Below are 15683 nucleotides of genomic sequence, written 5' to 3' on the forward strand. Positions count from 1 at the left end.
TTGAAGGGAATATTGCGTGGTCCCCTACCACTGCTATTATTTAGCATCTCTGAGCCAGAGAAAGAAATCGGAAAACGGTGCCGTAAGTTGAAAAAGGAGACGTTTTCACAACATCACGAGCTCCGACAAGTCAATACCCAGCACGCCGCCGTCGCCGACGCTCCGAGTCGGCGACAATGTCACGGTCGAGAGGGGCAGTGGTGTAAAGCGGTTTGGTTACAGCGGGTGCTGCGTCCTTCTTTCCGCGTCTGCGCCGCCGGTGTTCTCGAACATTGACTTGAGCGCCCCAGACCGAGAGAGTCTATATACCCAAGAAGAAGGGTGAACAGGATCTACTTGGTAGTTCATGCGCGAAAAAGTGCTCCTACGCACCTTGGTCAGTTCTGTAGAAGCTTCGTAGCCGGGGAAGTCCTTTGTGGAGAACACGTGGAATGGGCCGCCGTAGCAGATTGCTTGGATTGGGAACACGCCGTCGATACCTGTGCCAGCTAGTATATCCGCCACGCGGTATCGAAGAACGAAGTCACCTTCGGCTCTCACTGCCAGATTCTGGACGGGATAGATCCACACCGAGTCAGTTCCTTTACCAGTAGGACATCGAGAGTTCACGTACCCCAAAGGCGAAGACTAGCGCTTTTCTTCCATGTAACTCAATTAAATTCGGTGAGATGGAGGTTGCTCCCATTAGCGGGTTGATGGGGTCCGTAACCGGGGGTCCGACTACAAGTGAAGCGAAAGACGTTTGGGCGTCAGTATTGCTCATGTTTATGTCCGAGTCTAGACCCAAAGCGGGAATGGTGTGTGGCCGGGATGGGGGAGGAAAAGAGAAATTTATCCGACTAACCAGTAATTCCCGGATCCGAGCTGTCCTCGGAAGGAGCGTGGAAGAGGTCAACTGAGCATATTAGACTGTGAGTAAAGACGTCTCTGCCCATCGTTTCGTGGTGGTTACGATGGCGGTGGTTACAGGAAAACAAAGGTTATTAGTATCTGTATTGGAAGAAGAGATATAATACACATACCCGTAATCTGTAATCTCTCTTTCAATCCCGTCGGGATGTAATTCGAATAATTTATACTGGACGGTGGGAGGGGGATCGATGGCCCTCCGATCCACTCCCCCGAATCTAGGAACGGTTGGAATTTAGTTGGCGATGGAAACTAGCAGGGAATGAATACAAGAGCCTCAATTACTCACTTTCTTCCTACATTAGCCTTCTGAATTTCGACCAGTTCAGCTCGCATGGTGCGACCTTCGAATTGGCCTGATTCGAACCTGATGTACTGGCCTGTCAAGCTCACGGTTCTTTCTTGCGGACTTTTGCGAGAAGAACGAGGTCTTCTCGAACCTGCTCCAGTGATATCCGGCTCGGGTATAGGCGAGGCGGCAGAAGCATTGCCAAAAGGGGGTCCGGGAAAGCCTATTATTGGGATCACGGTATCTGTAGAAGGCCATCCAATTTCGAGGCGTGGAGTCGTCGACCAGCCGGTAGGTGAACCGAAGTCTCTCAATCGAGGACGCGTTAAATATGGTGGGACACTGTTCTGAATCACAGAATATGATGGTTCTGAGTTATCGATTGTGGAGTATGGGTTCACGAGGTTGGCCGGCTGACGACTTGGAAATTGCAAAGGTGGGAGTTGCCGGTCGGGTCTGAAGTGGAGAGGACCTCGGGGCCTAGGGAGGTTAATGCCGGCACCGTACTCGAATTGGTGCGACTGGCGAGTCGACTTGGGCATTCTCGCCTACAGTGGGTGTCGAAGTGCAGTGGTGAGTCACGTCTCGTTGAAGAGCCGGTAATTAGGTAGAAACTCTGACTGATCCGGATAACTGGTACCGTCCAGTCCAACCCTGCCAATCAAGGTTGACAGAAGATCGCATTTGGTGAAGACATGTAACTCACAGAAAGCTTGAAGCGTTAAATCGTTGGCGGTCCTGGCAGTAGCGATGCGTGAGGGGGGGAGGACAAGGAGACGGCAGATGAACTATGACAAGGTTTTAAAGTGAAAACGGTCGGGGCTGGAAATTTGGCAGAGAACTCAGAGGGCGCTCACGACCGGCAATCAAGCTTGAGGGAGAAACATTCAAATCACCTTCTTTACGGCAGGTGTGCCAACCGATAGAGTTTGGAAGAGTGGATGAAGATCCACTTTACTCGAAGGGTGACTCGACGGCTGACATGTGTCGTTTTTTTTTCTGAAGTCTGAGCTTGAAATCTTGTCGATACATCTCCTCGCTGCCGGAGGTGTCTTCTACCGGAATCCACGAGGACTGTGGTCGAAGGGCACGATGGAAATGGGGTTCATATGCTAACTTGTCGTTTGGATAGATTTGGATAATATACAATTAAGTCCATCGCATTCTTCATCATCGATTGTGACGCGAGGGGATGCATCAAGCTCGACATTGAATCCGAGAATATAAACTCAAACCTTTGCAGAGTGTACTCCTAGTGGAGTAGGATGAAAGATCAAAGTGACATTCCCATTTGGGAGTCGACATCCTCGAATTAAATGCTTGAAGGCGCGACGAATGGGCGAAAACTGGTGAAGTTCTCCTCCTCTTTACCTCTAACCTCTAAACCAAACTTACAAATTGACCGTAACCCGACACTAACCCCGACCCGTACCATAACCTACCTACTATGCGCCGCGACTAACTCCAACTCTAACAGCGGTGGAAGAAGGCCCGGGCAAAGAGTGGGATCGTACCTTCAATCTTTTGCGAAATCTTCTCGTTAACCCCATTTCCGTTCCAGTCGAAATCCGCAAAGACGTCGAGAGGGATGATCAAATCCCCAGAGCGCCTGCTAGCACAAGTGTCCAACTGCTTACCCATCTCATGAATAGTGGCTCTTGACTGGAGGTCGAAAAGATAAGCCCGACGCCACAGAAATCAGAAGCCCTCCTCATGTCAGTCAGATCGTGTTGAGGACCCAAGCCACTTGTGGAAACCCAGATCGAAGTAAAATGCAGAAATGAAAAGTCCGTCTTTCGGTTCCGAGCACAAACCCTCAAGTGATCCTCAATACAAATGTCCTGTCGTCAAACCAGGTTAAACCGCCACGAGAAACTAGTGCACCAGCATTGGGAAGGCGTGTCCCAAACCCTACGGACTCACGGCATGGGTGGCGGTGGGGATATTAACTGACGTGTACCCACCTTAATCTCTTATCATTTGAAGGTCACATGAAAGTGAGCTCTCTATTGAACGTGGACCAAGAATTATGGACATAGAATGGCAGTCCCAATATGTTTTCCAGGACAAGTTGAGCCAACACCCATCGTCGATAAAACGGATTATGTATCGGAGATTGAATTGTCAAGCGCCATGTCAAAGAAGTCACGAAGTTCACTCAAATTCAGTTCTCAACTTTTGACCTTCTTTCTTCCACATCTTTCCCCTCAAATGGCCGCCACAAGGCCTACGAATCGTGTCCGTGTCGTTGCCACTGCTCCAACGGCCTTAAGCTTGGAAAGACCGCGGCGCCTGCCCACAGAACTTGTTGACCTCATCGTCGAGACCTACATCAACATATGCCGCTCAAAATACTTCAATAACATCTACTTCCAGGATGTATGGGCCCTAACACTCGTCTCGCACGGTGTCCGCTGGATTACCTTCCGATATTTTCTCGCCAACATCGTGATCACGAGCCCTGTCCACTGGGACAGAACTCTCGTACTGCTCAAGAACCTCTCCATCACTTATTCCTGTACATTCCCTTCGCCTGGTGGAGGGGGAATCTGGGTTCGGTACGTGATGATTTGCGGGACGAGACTGGCTCAATCTAGATATAACTAAAAACATGTCATTATATGCGCATATATGCAGCTCACTCTCCATCCATTCCACCACACTCTTCCCCAACCGTTTTGAACTGAGGCTTTTCTCCAATTTGCACACTCTATCTCTCGATTTTCGACACGAAGGCTTGAACACCCAGAAACAAACGGTGCTCGACCTCTTCGGCGCTTTAGGCGAAGCCAACAGCCCTGTTCTCCATCCAAACGCACATGTAGCCCGCGAGATGCCAGTGGCTCGATACAGGCATCCAATCTGCGACAATCTCCAGGTCCTGCATTTGACTAAACTCGCCTCGATCGATGTCAATGTCCTGAACGCCATCGTCGGTGCCTTTCCTCGCTTGAAGGAGCTCTATCTGGAGTCGACATCGCGACTGAAGTTGACCTGCTGCCCGAACTGTTATGACGAGAGTTTGACTTTGACAACCCATTCTCCCATCCCTCGTATCATCCCGACTGTCGAAATTCTTTCTGTAAGCATCCGAGGCTCCGGTCCGAATCCTGAGCGCGACACTGATGCATCCCATTGTTCTCCAAGGCAACCTTTGGTTCGATTCTGGAAAAGCTGAAGAATCTCAGAATAGTCCAGCTCGGCATCTTCCTCTCCCCAGAAGAATACGTTGAGAATCACTTGGATCATGTTCCCGACTGGACCGACGGGCTATGGAGACCCGAGACCATGATGTCCTGCGCTTCTTGTCAGCTTTCTTCGGAGAGTATTCGTCGAAACGAACTTCTGGCCACTTTTAGGCTTGCGCAGTACGTCAAGACGCTCGAGACGATTTCCTGGAGTTCTTGCTGTGGCTTTCCGGAAGGATCGACGAGTTCTCGTATGAGTTTGAAGGGTCGGGATGTCGGCCCCGATGCCGGCTGTGGCCTTGTATACAGTGTTCCTAGAAGTGATGACGACGGACAGGAACAAGATGGCCATCAAGACACAGCGGCGCCGACTGGTGACGGTGATGTAGCCGCGAATCTGCCAAGGAATTCGTTGTGTGTGACGATGAACATTGTCCGCAAGGATGGAACCATCCAAATCCAGGCCCTTTGATATGGTAGTTATCACAAACGACTTCGTTCCTTCCCATATTGTATCGACCAGGTATTGTCCTCCTAATCACGCGCCGCGGAAGTCCTACTAGAAACAAAATCGTTATTAGCCTTCAATAGATCCTTCCGACTGACAAATCCACAGTACTTTGCTTTTCAACCATTCTCTTTACAACCAAGCCACGGTCATGTAGGCCGTAGAAACGAAACAAAGGGGAGTCGGACCCATTTACGCATCACCAGTGGCGGCAGTTACCAAACTTGGATCTCGAGGACGTTGGAACAATGGCACGAACGCATTGTGGCTTTGTGAAGCTGCCACTCCGTGGGTGTGGCCACGGACTATATATCCATGGTCCAGTTCCAAATGGTACTGGTGGACGTTCTTTCTCCCCCGACCGCGACCAACTTCCCCCGTGCCACCATCACCTCGTGCATCCCTATTTCTTACCTCCCCTCCCTTCTTCTTTCAACAGCGACACCCTTTCTCATCCCCACGAAACAATGACGAACGAAACACGCGCAGCAGAACTTCACAAGCTCCTAGACTTCTTTGAACGCCTCGCGTCCAGGGGCAGTCGACGTGCCAATGTCAATCAGACTGGAACCACGCGACCCACCACCCCAACCCTATCCCACTCCAGCCCTCTCCTCTCCGACCACAGCGTCTCAAATATCACCCCTCTCGTAGCCAACATCGTCAACACCCGCAAAGGCACCTTCCTGGAGAAGCCGGGAGGGCATGCCAAACGGCCTCGTCGAACTGGCCATTCCGGAGACACAACCCCCACATCATCACATACGTCAGATAATGAAGACGCTGCCTCGATCCTCTCAGCTGCCAAGTTCCCCCTCGCCAAACAATACCAGTTCACGTTCCGACATATGCTCCATAAGCTGTACGGCCGCGACGATTGGCTGAAGAAGGTTCAAGAAGCGCTCGAGAAGTCCCAGCTGGAGTACAAACCCCTAGCCGAGAAGCGCGTCGAAGAAGGCCCGAAGGAGAACCTTGGCAGTCCCAAACCCAAGATCGCGAAGCATGAAGAGAACCTAACCGAAAGCCGCACTGTTCGCAAGGAACAACCTGGCACACCAAAGGCAACTCGACCTCGCTTCCTCTCAGCCTCAAACGCCGGAAACGTGCCAGTCAGCGGTAGGTTGGCTGGGAACGCGGACAAGGATCGTATCCAAGACGAAATCAGAGTTCTGAAGAGGCGCTGTGTTGGAAGACGAAAGTCGATGAGCGGAGTCAAGGACACCGAAGGAGGCCAAGCTGGTGGAGGATGGGTATATGATGGCCGAGGCTCGCGCTTCGAGGACAGGAGTGCGGACGATATGGGATCTCGAAGGCGAGTACGATGTTTGACATTGGCTGGTATTACAACTGCACCAGCAACTGACGTCGACACCCTCAAGTCACAAGCAGCTCGAGAAACTGTGACGGAGAAGAGGGCTGCAACCGGAAAGCCTACGGCTCGTAAGCGAGCTCTGACGACCGCTGGGTTGAATGTTGCAGACTGTGAACGGGCCAGGGGAATCAGTCTCAAGAGGCAACTCGCGGCTTGACCAAGCAATTGAATGAATGCCAGAATGCTCTTGGCAATGTTGAATACGAAGACCTAACGTTCTTAACGCCTGTCTCCTTTTAAGTCATGTGTATAATATTTCGCTGTAAAACCGCGTCAGGCGATTTGCCGTACGGATGTAACATAAGTAAATGGACCTTACAATATACAATGTTACCCACACCCCCTCTATGTGCGAGGCCCCCCAGACACCGCTGGAGGATCCAACCGGTGTCGAACACCGCGCTTGCACCGTACAATGTTGACGTCCCGGCGTAGTCCTCCGGCCGCTTCCACAAGCACCGGTGAGCTTTCGGATTGCATGTTAACGATTAGTATCGGTGCCTTCGCCAAAAGGCAATTTCGTGAAGGTATGTCGAGGCATGATAGTCGTGGAAGCCAATCAACGGCGTTTGTTGCTTGACAGCTGGCCAAAGGGATTAAACTAGGAAAGTTTCCCTAGGCTGACGTTCCAACGGCCAAGCAGACAAAAGATAAACGGGCGCGATTGTATCCGATTGAAAAGTGCATCCTCCTTCCCACAAACCAAAGCTTGTCTGATGGAAACTTGCGTTTGAGCGGTAGAGAAACAGGTGCTGGTTGGCCACTTCGACATGTGAAGGATGGGGGACCATGCCCTAAGCCTGTCGGGAAATTTTTCGGTTACTTGAAGTGAGAATTGAGCAATCTGGCGTACCAGGGTGAGAAATTGTTCAATTGGTACATGAAGCACTGCCTTCTCCCGCCGCCGGAGAGGGTGTATAGGCGGGGATTGGACAATGTCCGACATGCTTATCAGACAGGAACAGCCAATGGATTTGAATTGCGCCTCTACCAGCGGCAGCGCACTGGTCCCACTTGATTAAAACAGGGGGTCATTGACGCAAGCGCAACTTGAAAGCGTTCTTTGAAGCGCGGGAAAGAGGATCCAAATAATCATCGTAAAAGCCCGCGACGAACTCTTCCGCTTTGAACCCAAATTGGTTGTACAGCAGCTACAAACAGGATGTGTGAACAACAGGTTCATAATGAGAGAATGGAGCACGTAACATACCATCGCTGAGTTGTTCACGGAAACATGCAGCGTAATGTCTTTATTTGGGTTTCTCGAGATGAGAAGGTAGAGAATCGTTCTAATAGGATCGTGTGAGGGTGTGGATACACCAATGTCAAAGGTTTACGCACTTCGCTATCCGAGCCTTGTCCCACCCAGCTCTCACGGCAAGGAATGTTATGTATGTTTCTTGCGGTGAACTGAGGATGGCCACGCCCACGACCAGTTTTTTGTACACGGCGATCACGGTTGCTCGTTCCGGTGAGTAATCCATGGAATCGCTGACTGCTCAGTGGGTTAAAAAGAGTGAATGATAGGGCAGTTAAGTCGGCCTACCATCTATTCCGGACCAGAATACACGCTCCAAAAGGTCATGGACTTGAGGGAGATGTGAACGTTGGAGTGTAGTGTATGTAATCGGTGCAGCTGCCTCCTCAGTTGCCAGCTCCGTCTCTTCCCCCGATGCGGCCCTACGAGAGAATCAGGAACACAGGAACGGTTACTATTCAAAGTCCTCATTCTCAGCGACGAATGCTTTTGATTAACACTCACCGAGAAAGTACATAATGATCCCGGACGTCGGTCATTAACTTCATCCAGGGTGTTACTGCATCCCAGTCAACGTATAGGGCCTGGTTCGGAGCCAATCCTGGTGTGACTGCTGTCTTTGCACCTTGAATGCGTGAGGCAAACGAGTTCACAAACGGCGTGGTAGCGATGTCATTCAGCGCTTGGACGGTTTCGAGCTGGTCTTTCACAGGAAGAGTGGTCCGAGTGGAGGTAGAGAGAGGTATGGGCGCTGACAGCTTTCGTTCATGGACGCTATTGACGTCTTCACGAGAACGTTGGACTTTCTGCTGTAAGGCGTCGTCAATTTGAGAATGGGCTGATATGTCGGAATTCTGCGAACCTCAGCCCTTTCCAGGATGCGCAGCCTCGTTTCATGGTTCGACAAAAGGCTCCCCGATGCCCCGGGCTGTTGTGTAGCTGCTCAATACACCTTCAGTATGGTTCCCTGTTTCAGAACAACAGAACGAACCCTGGGTAGTGTCAATGAACGTTCTGTTTTGTTCGAATAGGAAAATCGTACCTGATTAGCTCTCTTGGCCGGTCGTGGGTCCTGTGTCAGTTCTTGTACTCTTTTCATCGTGTGCGTCGCATTGATTGTTCATCTGGCTTGGGCGACCATAGCCAGCGAATACTTGTGAAGACAATTTCTGTTGTTGGGAGCTAAAAGGCAAGTTTATCGAAAAGCGCTCGCGCGGCGCCAGCCTCTCCATCAGATTCACACGGAGCCAGGTTCCTATTTCGAGTCCTGTTGGGTGCAGTCATTTTTTCGTTCCTCGTCTCCTGGGAGCAGTGGAATTTTGTGAAAAAAAGTCGTAGACAATCCTCCTATACATTTGACTCCAGGATAAATATCGTTGGACAGTGCGAACATTGATAACACAGCTTTACCCGTGTATATTCACAGGTTTTTACATTAGCTATAGATAACCACTGGCAGAGGAATGTCGAAATGCCGACATCGACGTCCTCAAAAATAGTAAAGCGGCGGCACCAAGCGCCTGCAAAGTGCCTTGAAGCGCCAAAAGGAGACAACCAAAAGATCTACCATCACCGCCTTCCGCGAACGAACAAACCCGCATCCCAAGTTCCAACCACCCACCCCTCCTCGGTCAGGCGCTTCTTAAGCGCAGGCTTCAACACGCTAGTCTGGTTGACGGAATGAGAACCTCGTCCCGTTATAATCTTGAGCGGCCGGGCTAGAAGAGCGGTTGATCATGAGATGGCTACGGAAATCACGGGGGCATATGCTGTACCTTGAGAGGTGGGCTGTTCAGCAAGTACTTCTCTGACGATGGCCAGAGCTTCTACGACAGTCGTTCCATGCAAATCGATGGTGTTCTTTTCATTCGAGGCCATTCTAAGGAGAAGTTAGAACACCGGCATAACTGCTCAGACAACATATTGACGTACCGTTTACGGTGAACCATCGCCCTTGCAGCATTCAAACTCTCCTTCTTCGCCATCTCTTGGAACTCTCTTGCCTGAAAACGGAGAAAACGTTAGCACACGTTTGTCAAGAGAATGCAATCGCCTGTTACATACCCTCTCAGCAAAGTACCACGCAACTTCACCACCAATATTCGTTCCTCTACCTCTCCCACCCTTGGTCTTATCACCACCTGCAAGCTTCGCACCATGCCCTCCAACACCCCTCGTCCACATCCTCGCAGCCTCCCTCAACAACTCATCCCTCTTCCGCATATTCTCCCCAATCTTCCTCCGGTACTCCCTTTCAGCCGCTTCGGCTTCAGAGAGGTATCGCGACTGCGCTGATGCCGACCCGGGGACAGGGTTATCTGGAATTATAGCCAGACCGTTCCTCCACAAGTAATCACCATTAACGCCTTTACCTCTCCTCTTGATTCCGTTAACATCGCGAGTGTATGTGGGAAGATGGGGGAGGATTTGGTATGGCTGCTTTTCTGGAGCCTTCTTGACTGGGACCGCTTGCCATTGGTAGGGGCTAGGCTTGTTCTTCCCCTTTGACACACTCGCAGCGACTGGCTTTGGTGTGGTCACTGGGGAAGCGACGACAGAGGTGGTACCGTTACTCATCGATGGCCCGGACGCGACAACAGGACTAGAAGATGCCCGTTTTCGATTGGCGCCAGCCAACTCGGCATAGCTGACACCATCCTTTCTCGCTCCTACCCTCTCCCCGATGGCAACACCCGTCACCCCGTTCCTATAAAACTCCTCCATCAACTCCGGGAACCGCTCCTTCCTTTCTTCATCGAGCTCTCGCAGCAACTTGACCAGATCGAGTGCATCGTCCTCCCGCCCCTTCGTCGCCTGCACCGCAAGTTGGATTTCAGAGATGAGCTGGGATCGAGGCTGATCTTGGCTCGGGGTCTGCGCAAGATCGCTTCCGACGTCCAGTCCGTACTGAGGAAGGAGCACGTCTAAGAGATTGAACAGGAGGGCGGTCTCGCGAGAAGACGACTCGTCGTCGCCGTCGTCACCACTGCCGCCCTCCGCTTCATCTGCCCCTTCTTCAATGGCTGGCGGTTTCAGAGGTGGGTGATGATGACCATCAGTGGCCGTCCTCACCCTACTCTTTGGCTTGCCAGGTGGTGGTTCCGGCCGTTCCGGAGCTCTCTTGTCAGGCTGGTCGATAAAGCTGTTCTTGGGCGATGCACATATCTTTTGTAAGATAGCACATAACGCTTCATAAGAGTCCGGATAGTTGGGAGAATGGAAATGAGACTGGAAGAACGTGGCTGGGTAGTCTGGGAAGAGAGTCGAGAGCAGGGAGGACAAGGAAACCACTTGGGTCCATCGATCGGGGGGAGGGGGCTTCGACGAGGTCGGGGAGGTTGGAGCGTCGCCGTTGACCTTTTTCGAAGCGCCCTTCTGTCTAACATCGTTCAATGTGATCTTGACCGTCGCTGGTTTGGAGGCAGCCTTTTTCTTTGATGGACCCTTTTTCGACGTTACCTGAACCCACTCCTCCCCAGTTCGCTCCAGACGAGTCTCGGGTAGCTCTCCCTGCTCGGACAACAACCTTGCGAGTTCTTCGTCCTCAAGAAGGCCTTCGAACCCTCGCTCCTCCATTTCTCGAATCGATTCCGTGGTCAGGACGGAGGCAATGACGTCCCACATGTCGAGGTCATCATCCGAGTCGCTTGGAGAGCGTCTTGCTCGTTCTTCCTCTGCCTCTCTGAGAGCTTGACGAAGGCGCTTGGTCGGAACATGGGGGAGCGCCGCCTGCAGGAATCCGAGAGGAGTTGCGAATTCTTCAGAAACATCCGAGTCAGATGAGGTTGAGACTCCATTGCTGCTAGGGGTTGTGTTTGAGCTCTGGTGGTTGTTTCCCGTCTCCGAGGTAAAGAAGCTCGTGGTCGTTATCGTTTCCCGGTCGTCGCTCTTGTCCAGGACCTCATCGCTGAATGAAGCCTGAACGGCATCCACCTCGGCTTGCACTGCCAGCTCCTTGAGGGTTTGTCGCAAAGCTTCGACATCGTTTTCGGCAGATGGCGCGTCAAAGTCGACGTCTACAAGCAAGGCAGCGACGAGCGAAGAGTCCAACGGTGGGCAGAATTCTTTCTTTCAAAAGGACATATGGTGGACGATCAGAAGAGCGTTTGCGACCCTGTTTGATGGAAACCGTGTACCTGGAGAGCATCAAAAATCGTCGCGTGCGTGAGCGACATGTTGTTTCTAGGCGAATTATAGCGAGTTTGGAAGAGAAAAAAAAAAGACCCGAGTATAAATCTGAAAGCCCAGGTGAGACCAAGGTTCAGACGCAGTGAACAGCACTTTGAGCGCGCAAAACGGTTTGTTTACCGGCGGCCACCAGTGGAAACAAAGGGGCTGTGATATCACGGCTAACTACAACGGCGCCTATAGACTGCCCATCTTCTCGCACTGCTATAACAACGGACACCAAATCTGCAAGGGTAAATTACAGTCCGTGCATTATTTCTTGGAGCTGACATCGTGAATTCTCAGGGTCCTTTTGCATATAACACCCAGCATGTTGTTCTACATCTCTTTGGTGGCTTTCTTCTTCCTGCTGGTCATGTGTAAGTCATTTCTCGATGTCGACTACGATATCGGCAAACTAATTAGTTCAACAGTGATGCACCGTTATCGAGCGTTCGTTATCCCGCATGTTCCTGAGCGGGTCAGATCGTTCTTCCCGAGGCTTTCCAACTACACCCCCCTTTCTACTTTCGCCGACCAGGTCAATGCAGGCATGACCTCAGATTCTTTCGACATTGAAGCCAACATTGCGACTGGGGACTCGCGGATGGGCTTGGACGAGCAGGGCACGAGAGAGGTTAGGGAAATCATGAGACGGGAACGTGTAAAGTCTGTGGTCCATTCTCCATGTCACGTTCTATAACATTCTAACCTTTTCCGCAACCTTTAGCTTCGACCAGGCGAGATTAATCAGACAGAATCGTATCCTCGCAGCCAATGGCATCGACCCTTCGGGTAAGTATACCCGTTCTTCTTTGTTGACGAGCTAACCGTCTTGCATAGGCATGCCGTTGGATTCGAAAGCCATTACCCGCCTGTAACACCACCGCCCTCGCTGCTCTCGTTGTATTCTAACTCGCCAACCCAACCCTCCCACATGGACTCTTTGTTGTATCTTCGACCTTCACTGCACACGCTCCTTATCGCGGAAGACTTCTCCAGCGGCTTCCGTTGTATTTTATGCTGCCCATCTGGATCTACTCCTAATACCAGGAAGATTTTTATACGCTCTGCCAGTGCGCCTGCACCGTGTCGCCTGCAACAGGCTCCAACACCCTCAACCGCAGCAAGTTAGCCCTGTACTGTGGCGGAACTAGACCGCGTCGGGAAGGGCTATTTTTAGCGCCTTGCACCGCCCCTTCCTACGGCCTCCACCCAACCCCGATTCTTGGCTTGACAACAGGATTAACATTCATTATACGAGGCGAGATTAAGACGGCTGTGGTGTACAAGTAGGCGAGGGCGTAGGGTATCACAAGCGGTATGTAGGAGAATCTCCTTCGTTTTCATGGCTCTTCCTTTCGTTCCTTCTCCACTGGAAAGCCAATGTCTTCCAGTCTTTTCGTCTCTGCTCAACGCATCCCCTGGAAGTTCTCTTGGAAGCTATCCCGGGGCAGACCATGCGCCTCTCCAGAACGCCCTCCTGCAGCGAACTCGAAATCAGTCGAGATGTCCGCCGTTAGCTGTTCATGGGACTTCTTCTCTTGATGCATGTTGAGCAAGAGCCGCGTCGCTAGGATGGAATGTGCGGCTCTCTGACACCTAATTAAAGACTGGGTTCATTTCAGCCGGAACGGATGGTAGTGGAGAAGGACTTGCGATGAAAAAGCCAGCTCGGATGCAGGCTTTGAATCCCAATGGGTAGATTGGTAAGTATTGGGAACCTCGGACTACAAGGGAGAACTCACAGGAAACATATAAGGGGTCAGGACATTCAAACCTGTAAATGCTGGTAGAACCACCACCGGGTTACCTCAATTCACCACTGCCTTGATGAAGAGAGCGGAACACTCACACATCAAAGCGAGATAGTAGATCGTTCCGTCTCTTCGCAAAATAGACAACAGTGGGCCCTTGAATCGAAAATGGTCGCGCACCCCGAGGAGTAGGGCGACGGCCGCGATGGCTATGCACATAGTATTCATGTTCCAGTAAGCCGACATCGTAGTGGACAAGTACCCTACTCACCAAATTCCCCTGCCAGCAGGATGTAATAGCACACTTTGAACCCATTAATCCCTAGACAGATGTAGTGATCATGGATGGGAAGATACATCATGGTACACGTTTCACCGACTTGACGACGTACCATCCACAATGAAGCTAGCTATCAAGATGGAAAGTGCACCCAGTGTCACTGGCTACAAATGTTCGAACCCCCGAACAGCTCCTTAGCGCGATCCTTTATTCACGGAAATTGAGGTTCTTGTTACTCACTATACAGATAATAGAGAGGATGATGGTATGCTTTCTCTCAGCTCCCAACAAAGCATACAAGCTCAACACCAGTGTATCACCTCCGCCGCAACAATTCCCGTAAACTCCGATACTATATGACCACGAGAGGGATGATCAGTTGCGGGACCGACTCTCCTAAAACATCGAGGGGTGCAAACTCACTTGCAATGGCTATTACAATCTTGCTGAACGCCTGTTTGACTCTAGTCTAAGTATCTCACGGTGGACCCTGGGCTGGCCGGGCTTGGTGACTTGCCTCTTGGGACAGGGTCCCAGTCAAAAAGGTACCTGGTCCACGCCCAGGTCAGTCTGAACGATCGATAGGGTATTCGATGTAGAGCCTCACTCACAGATTGTGTTCACGGGCAAGTCGAGAAAAGCGGTATAGCGACAGACGAGGAAGAGGACTTGTCCAAGACCACAGCCCCTACTGTGGACTGGTTTCCATATCTTGTAGACCTAGAGGTGTTCTTAGGGCCGGTCATGGAGTAGAAGAAACCCAACGGCGTACCTCCGCTTCGAGTGTCTGAAGGTAGTCACAGAACTAGCGCTGGGTAAGTTCCCCAAGAACTGGAAATTCAAAAAAGGCCACATACAAAGACAGTTACGCTCGCGACTACCATTTCCCCGAAGGAAACATTAGTTATACCAGATGTAGCGCAAGCTATATCATCGACCGACCTATTAAATGCTGCAAAGAGCGTGTCACAGAAGCGTTACAGAAACAAATAAGTTAAAGGACACTACCCACCGCCTCTACACTTTGGACATCCATATTCTTTTTCCTCCAGCCCTTCAAGATGGACAGGCCTACAGGTCTTAACACAAGGACCGCCCCCCTTTCTCAGGGCATAGTACTTATACGCGACTAGTCTCTAGATCCTGAGTCCGGGGTCGCCGACTTGTCAAGTTTCCATCACTGTTGGGCGCTCATTCAATTGAATCGAACCCACTAATAATCACGACGCCGCTCCGAACAGCCTCGCGGACAGGAGCTGCGACATGTCTTACACTTACTTGCGACGACGAGGGGAAGCAGCACTGTCCCCTGCACACCTCTAGTGCTACTACTTCTACTGGACAACTACCATCCGGATTCCAGTTAAAACATAAGCGCCCGTGACTTCAATGACGTCATTTCCGCTTTGCTTCAACTCTGGAGAGTAGCGACTACGTGGCGAAAGTCGACGTTGAGGTCCTCGACAGGTAAACCTCTGGCATAACCACACCGTGTACGTGTGATGAAGGTGACATCTTGCTTCTCAGACTTGAGCAAGATTTCTCGTTGAGACACAGGGTTGTGGGTCGCGTCCCACACCGTGACAGTGCACCCCTAAGTTACTTCCCCTCGGGCTTGCTCACCCTAACAGCCGCATTGTCCAGGGCGCATTGGACCATGGCTAGACAGACACCTTTGGAAGGGGGCTATCGAGTTCTATTGGGGCATCAATTAGATTGAAGGGCCCTAAGTTGGAAGGCTGTATGTTAAGGTGCAGAACAGAATCCCAGAAGGACTGCAGAAAGAATAGATAGTGCCTGTTACAGAAGACATCAGGAGATCGAGGATGTATACGACGCGTCCGGTTCTGGGACGTCGAGCCAACGGATGCTTCAGCGGTTGATCTGAAGTTCAAGCACCAGTCAGAGTGTACTGGACAAGGTTCGGCCTTTTCTTCAATTTCAGTTTTCAAGTA

At 51.2% G+C, this 15683-nt stretch overlaps 6 protein-coding genes across 6 annotated transcripts; 3 read left to right on the plus strand and 3 right to left on the minus strand.

Annotated features, from left to right (window-relative positions):
* Positions 1 to 130: 130 nt before the first annotated feature.
* CC1G_12219 (hypothetical protein) lies at positions 131 to 763 on the minus strand (the record flags this gene model as incomplete). The annotated part of the gene is made up of 3 exons (XM_001831647.2): positions 131 to 301; positions 373 to 549; positions 614 to 763. The coding sequence occupies 3 exons, from the start codon at positions 761 to 763 to the stop codon at positions 131 to 133; spliced, it is 498 nt and encodes a 165-aa protein (XP_001831699.2).
* A 2646-nt stretch (positions 764 to 3409) lies between these two features.
* On the plus strand, positions 3410 to 4858 carry CC1G_12220 (hypothetical protein; the record flags this gene model as incomplete). The annotated part of the gene is made up of 3 exons (XM_001831648.1): positions 3410 to 3756; positions 3836 to 4280; positions 4346 to 4858. The coding sequence occupies 3 exons, from the start codon at positions 3410 to 3412 to the stop codon at positions 4856 to 4858; spliced, it is 1305 nt and encodes a 434-aa protein (XP_001831700.1).
* A 503-nt stretch (positions 4859 to 5361) lies between these two features.
* CC1G_12221 (hypothetical protein) lies at positions 5362 to 6423 on the plus strand (the record flags this gene model as incomplete). The annotated part of the gene is made up of 1 exon (XM_001831649.2): positions 5362 to 6423. One exon carries the CDS (start codon positions 5362 to 5364, stop codon positions 6421 to 6423), a length of 1062 nt encoding a protein of 353 aa, XP_001831701.2.
* Positions 6424 to 7297: 874 nt separating this feature from the next.
* CC1G_12222 (hypothetical protein) lies at positions 7298 to 11699 on the minus strand (the record flags this gene model as incomplete). Its single annotated transcript, XM_001831650.1, has 11 exons — positions 7298 to 7417; positions 7477 to 7555; positions 7608 to 7761; positions 7813 to 7946; positions 8029 to 8333; positions 8387 to 8463; positions 9120 to 9242; positions 9300 to 9403; positions 9457 to 9527; positions 9589 to 11592; positions 11661 to 11699. The coding sequence occupies 11 exons, from the start codon at positions 11697 to 11699 to the stop codon at positions 7298 to 7300; spliced, it is 3210 nt and encodes a 1069-aa protein (XP_001831702.1).
* A 323-nt stretch (positions 11700 to 12022) lies between these two features.
* CC1G_12223 (hypothetical protein) lies at positions 12023 to 12572 on the plus strand (the record flags this gene model as incomplete). The annotated part of the gene is made up of 4 exons (XM_001831651.1): positions 12023 to 12071; positions 12126 to 12360; positions 12422 to 12486; positions 12535 to 12572. The coding sequence occupies 4 exons, from the start codon at positions 12023 to 12025 to the stop codon at positions 12570 to 12572; spliced, it is 387 nt and encodes a 128-aa protein (XP_001831703.1).
* Positions 12573 to 13003: 431 nt separating this feature from the next.
* CC1G_14889 (hypothetical protein) lies at positions 13004 to 15387 on the minus strand (the record flags this gene model as incomplete). Its single annotated transcript, XM_002910866.1, has 13 exons — positions 13004 to 13174; positions 13440 to 13471; positions 13547 to 13657; positions 13720 to 13752; positions 13841 to 13892; positions 13969 to 14080; positions 14211 to 14277; positions 14340 to 14448; positions 14501 to 14533; positions 14586 to 14605; positions 14804 to 14864; positions 15007 to 15073; positions 15332 to 15387. The coding sequence occupies 13 exons, from the start codon at positions 15385 to 15387 to the stop codon at positions 13004 to 13006; spliced, it is 924 nt and encodes a 307-aa protein (XP_002910912.1).
* Positions 15388 to 15683: the final 296 nt, after the last annotated feature.

Source organism: Coprinopsis cinerea (assembly GCF_000182895.1).
Source record: "Coprinopsis cinerea okayama7#130 chromosome 7 map unlocalized cont3.7, whole genome shotgun sequence".
In the NCBI taxonomy this organism is placed as follows: domain Eukaryota; kingdom Fungi; phylum Basidiomycota; class Agaricomycetes; order Agaricales; family Psathyrellaceae; genus Coprinopsis; species Coprinopsis cinerea.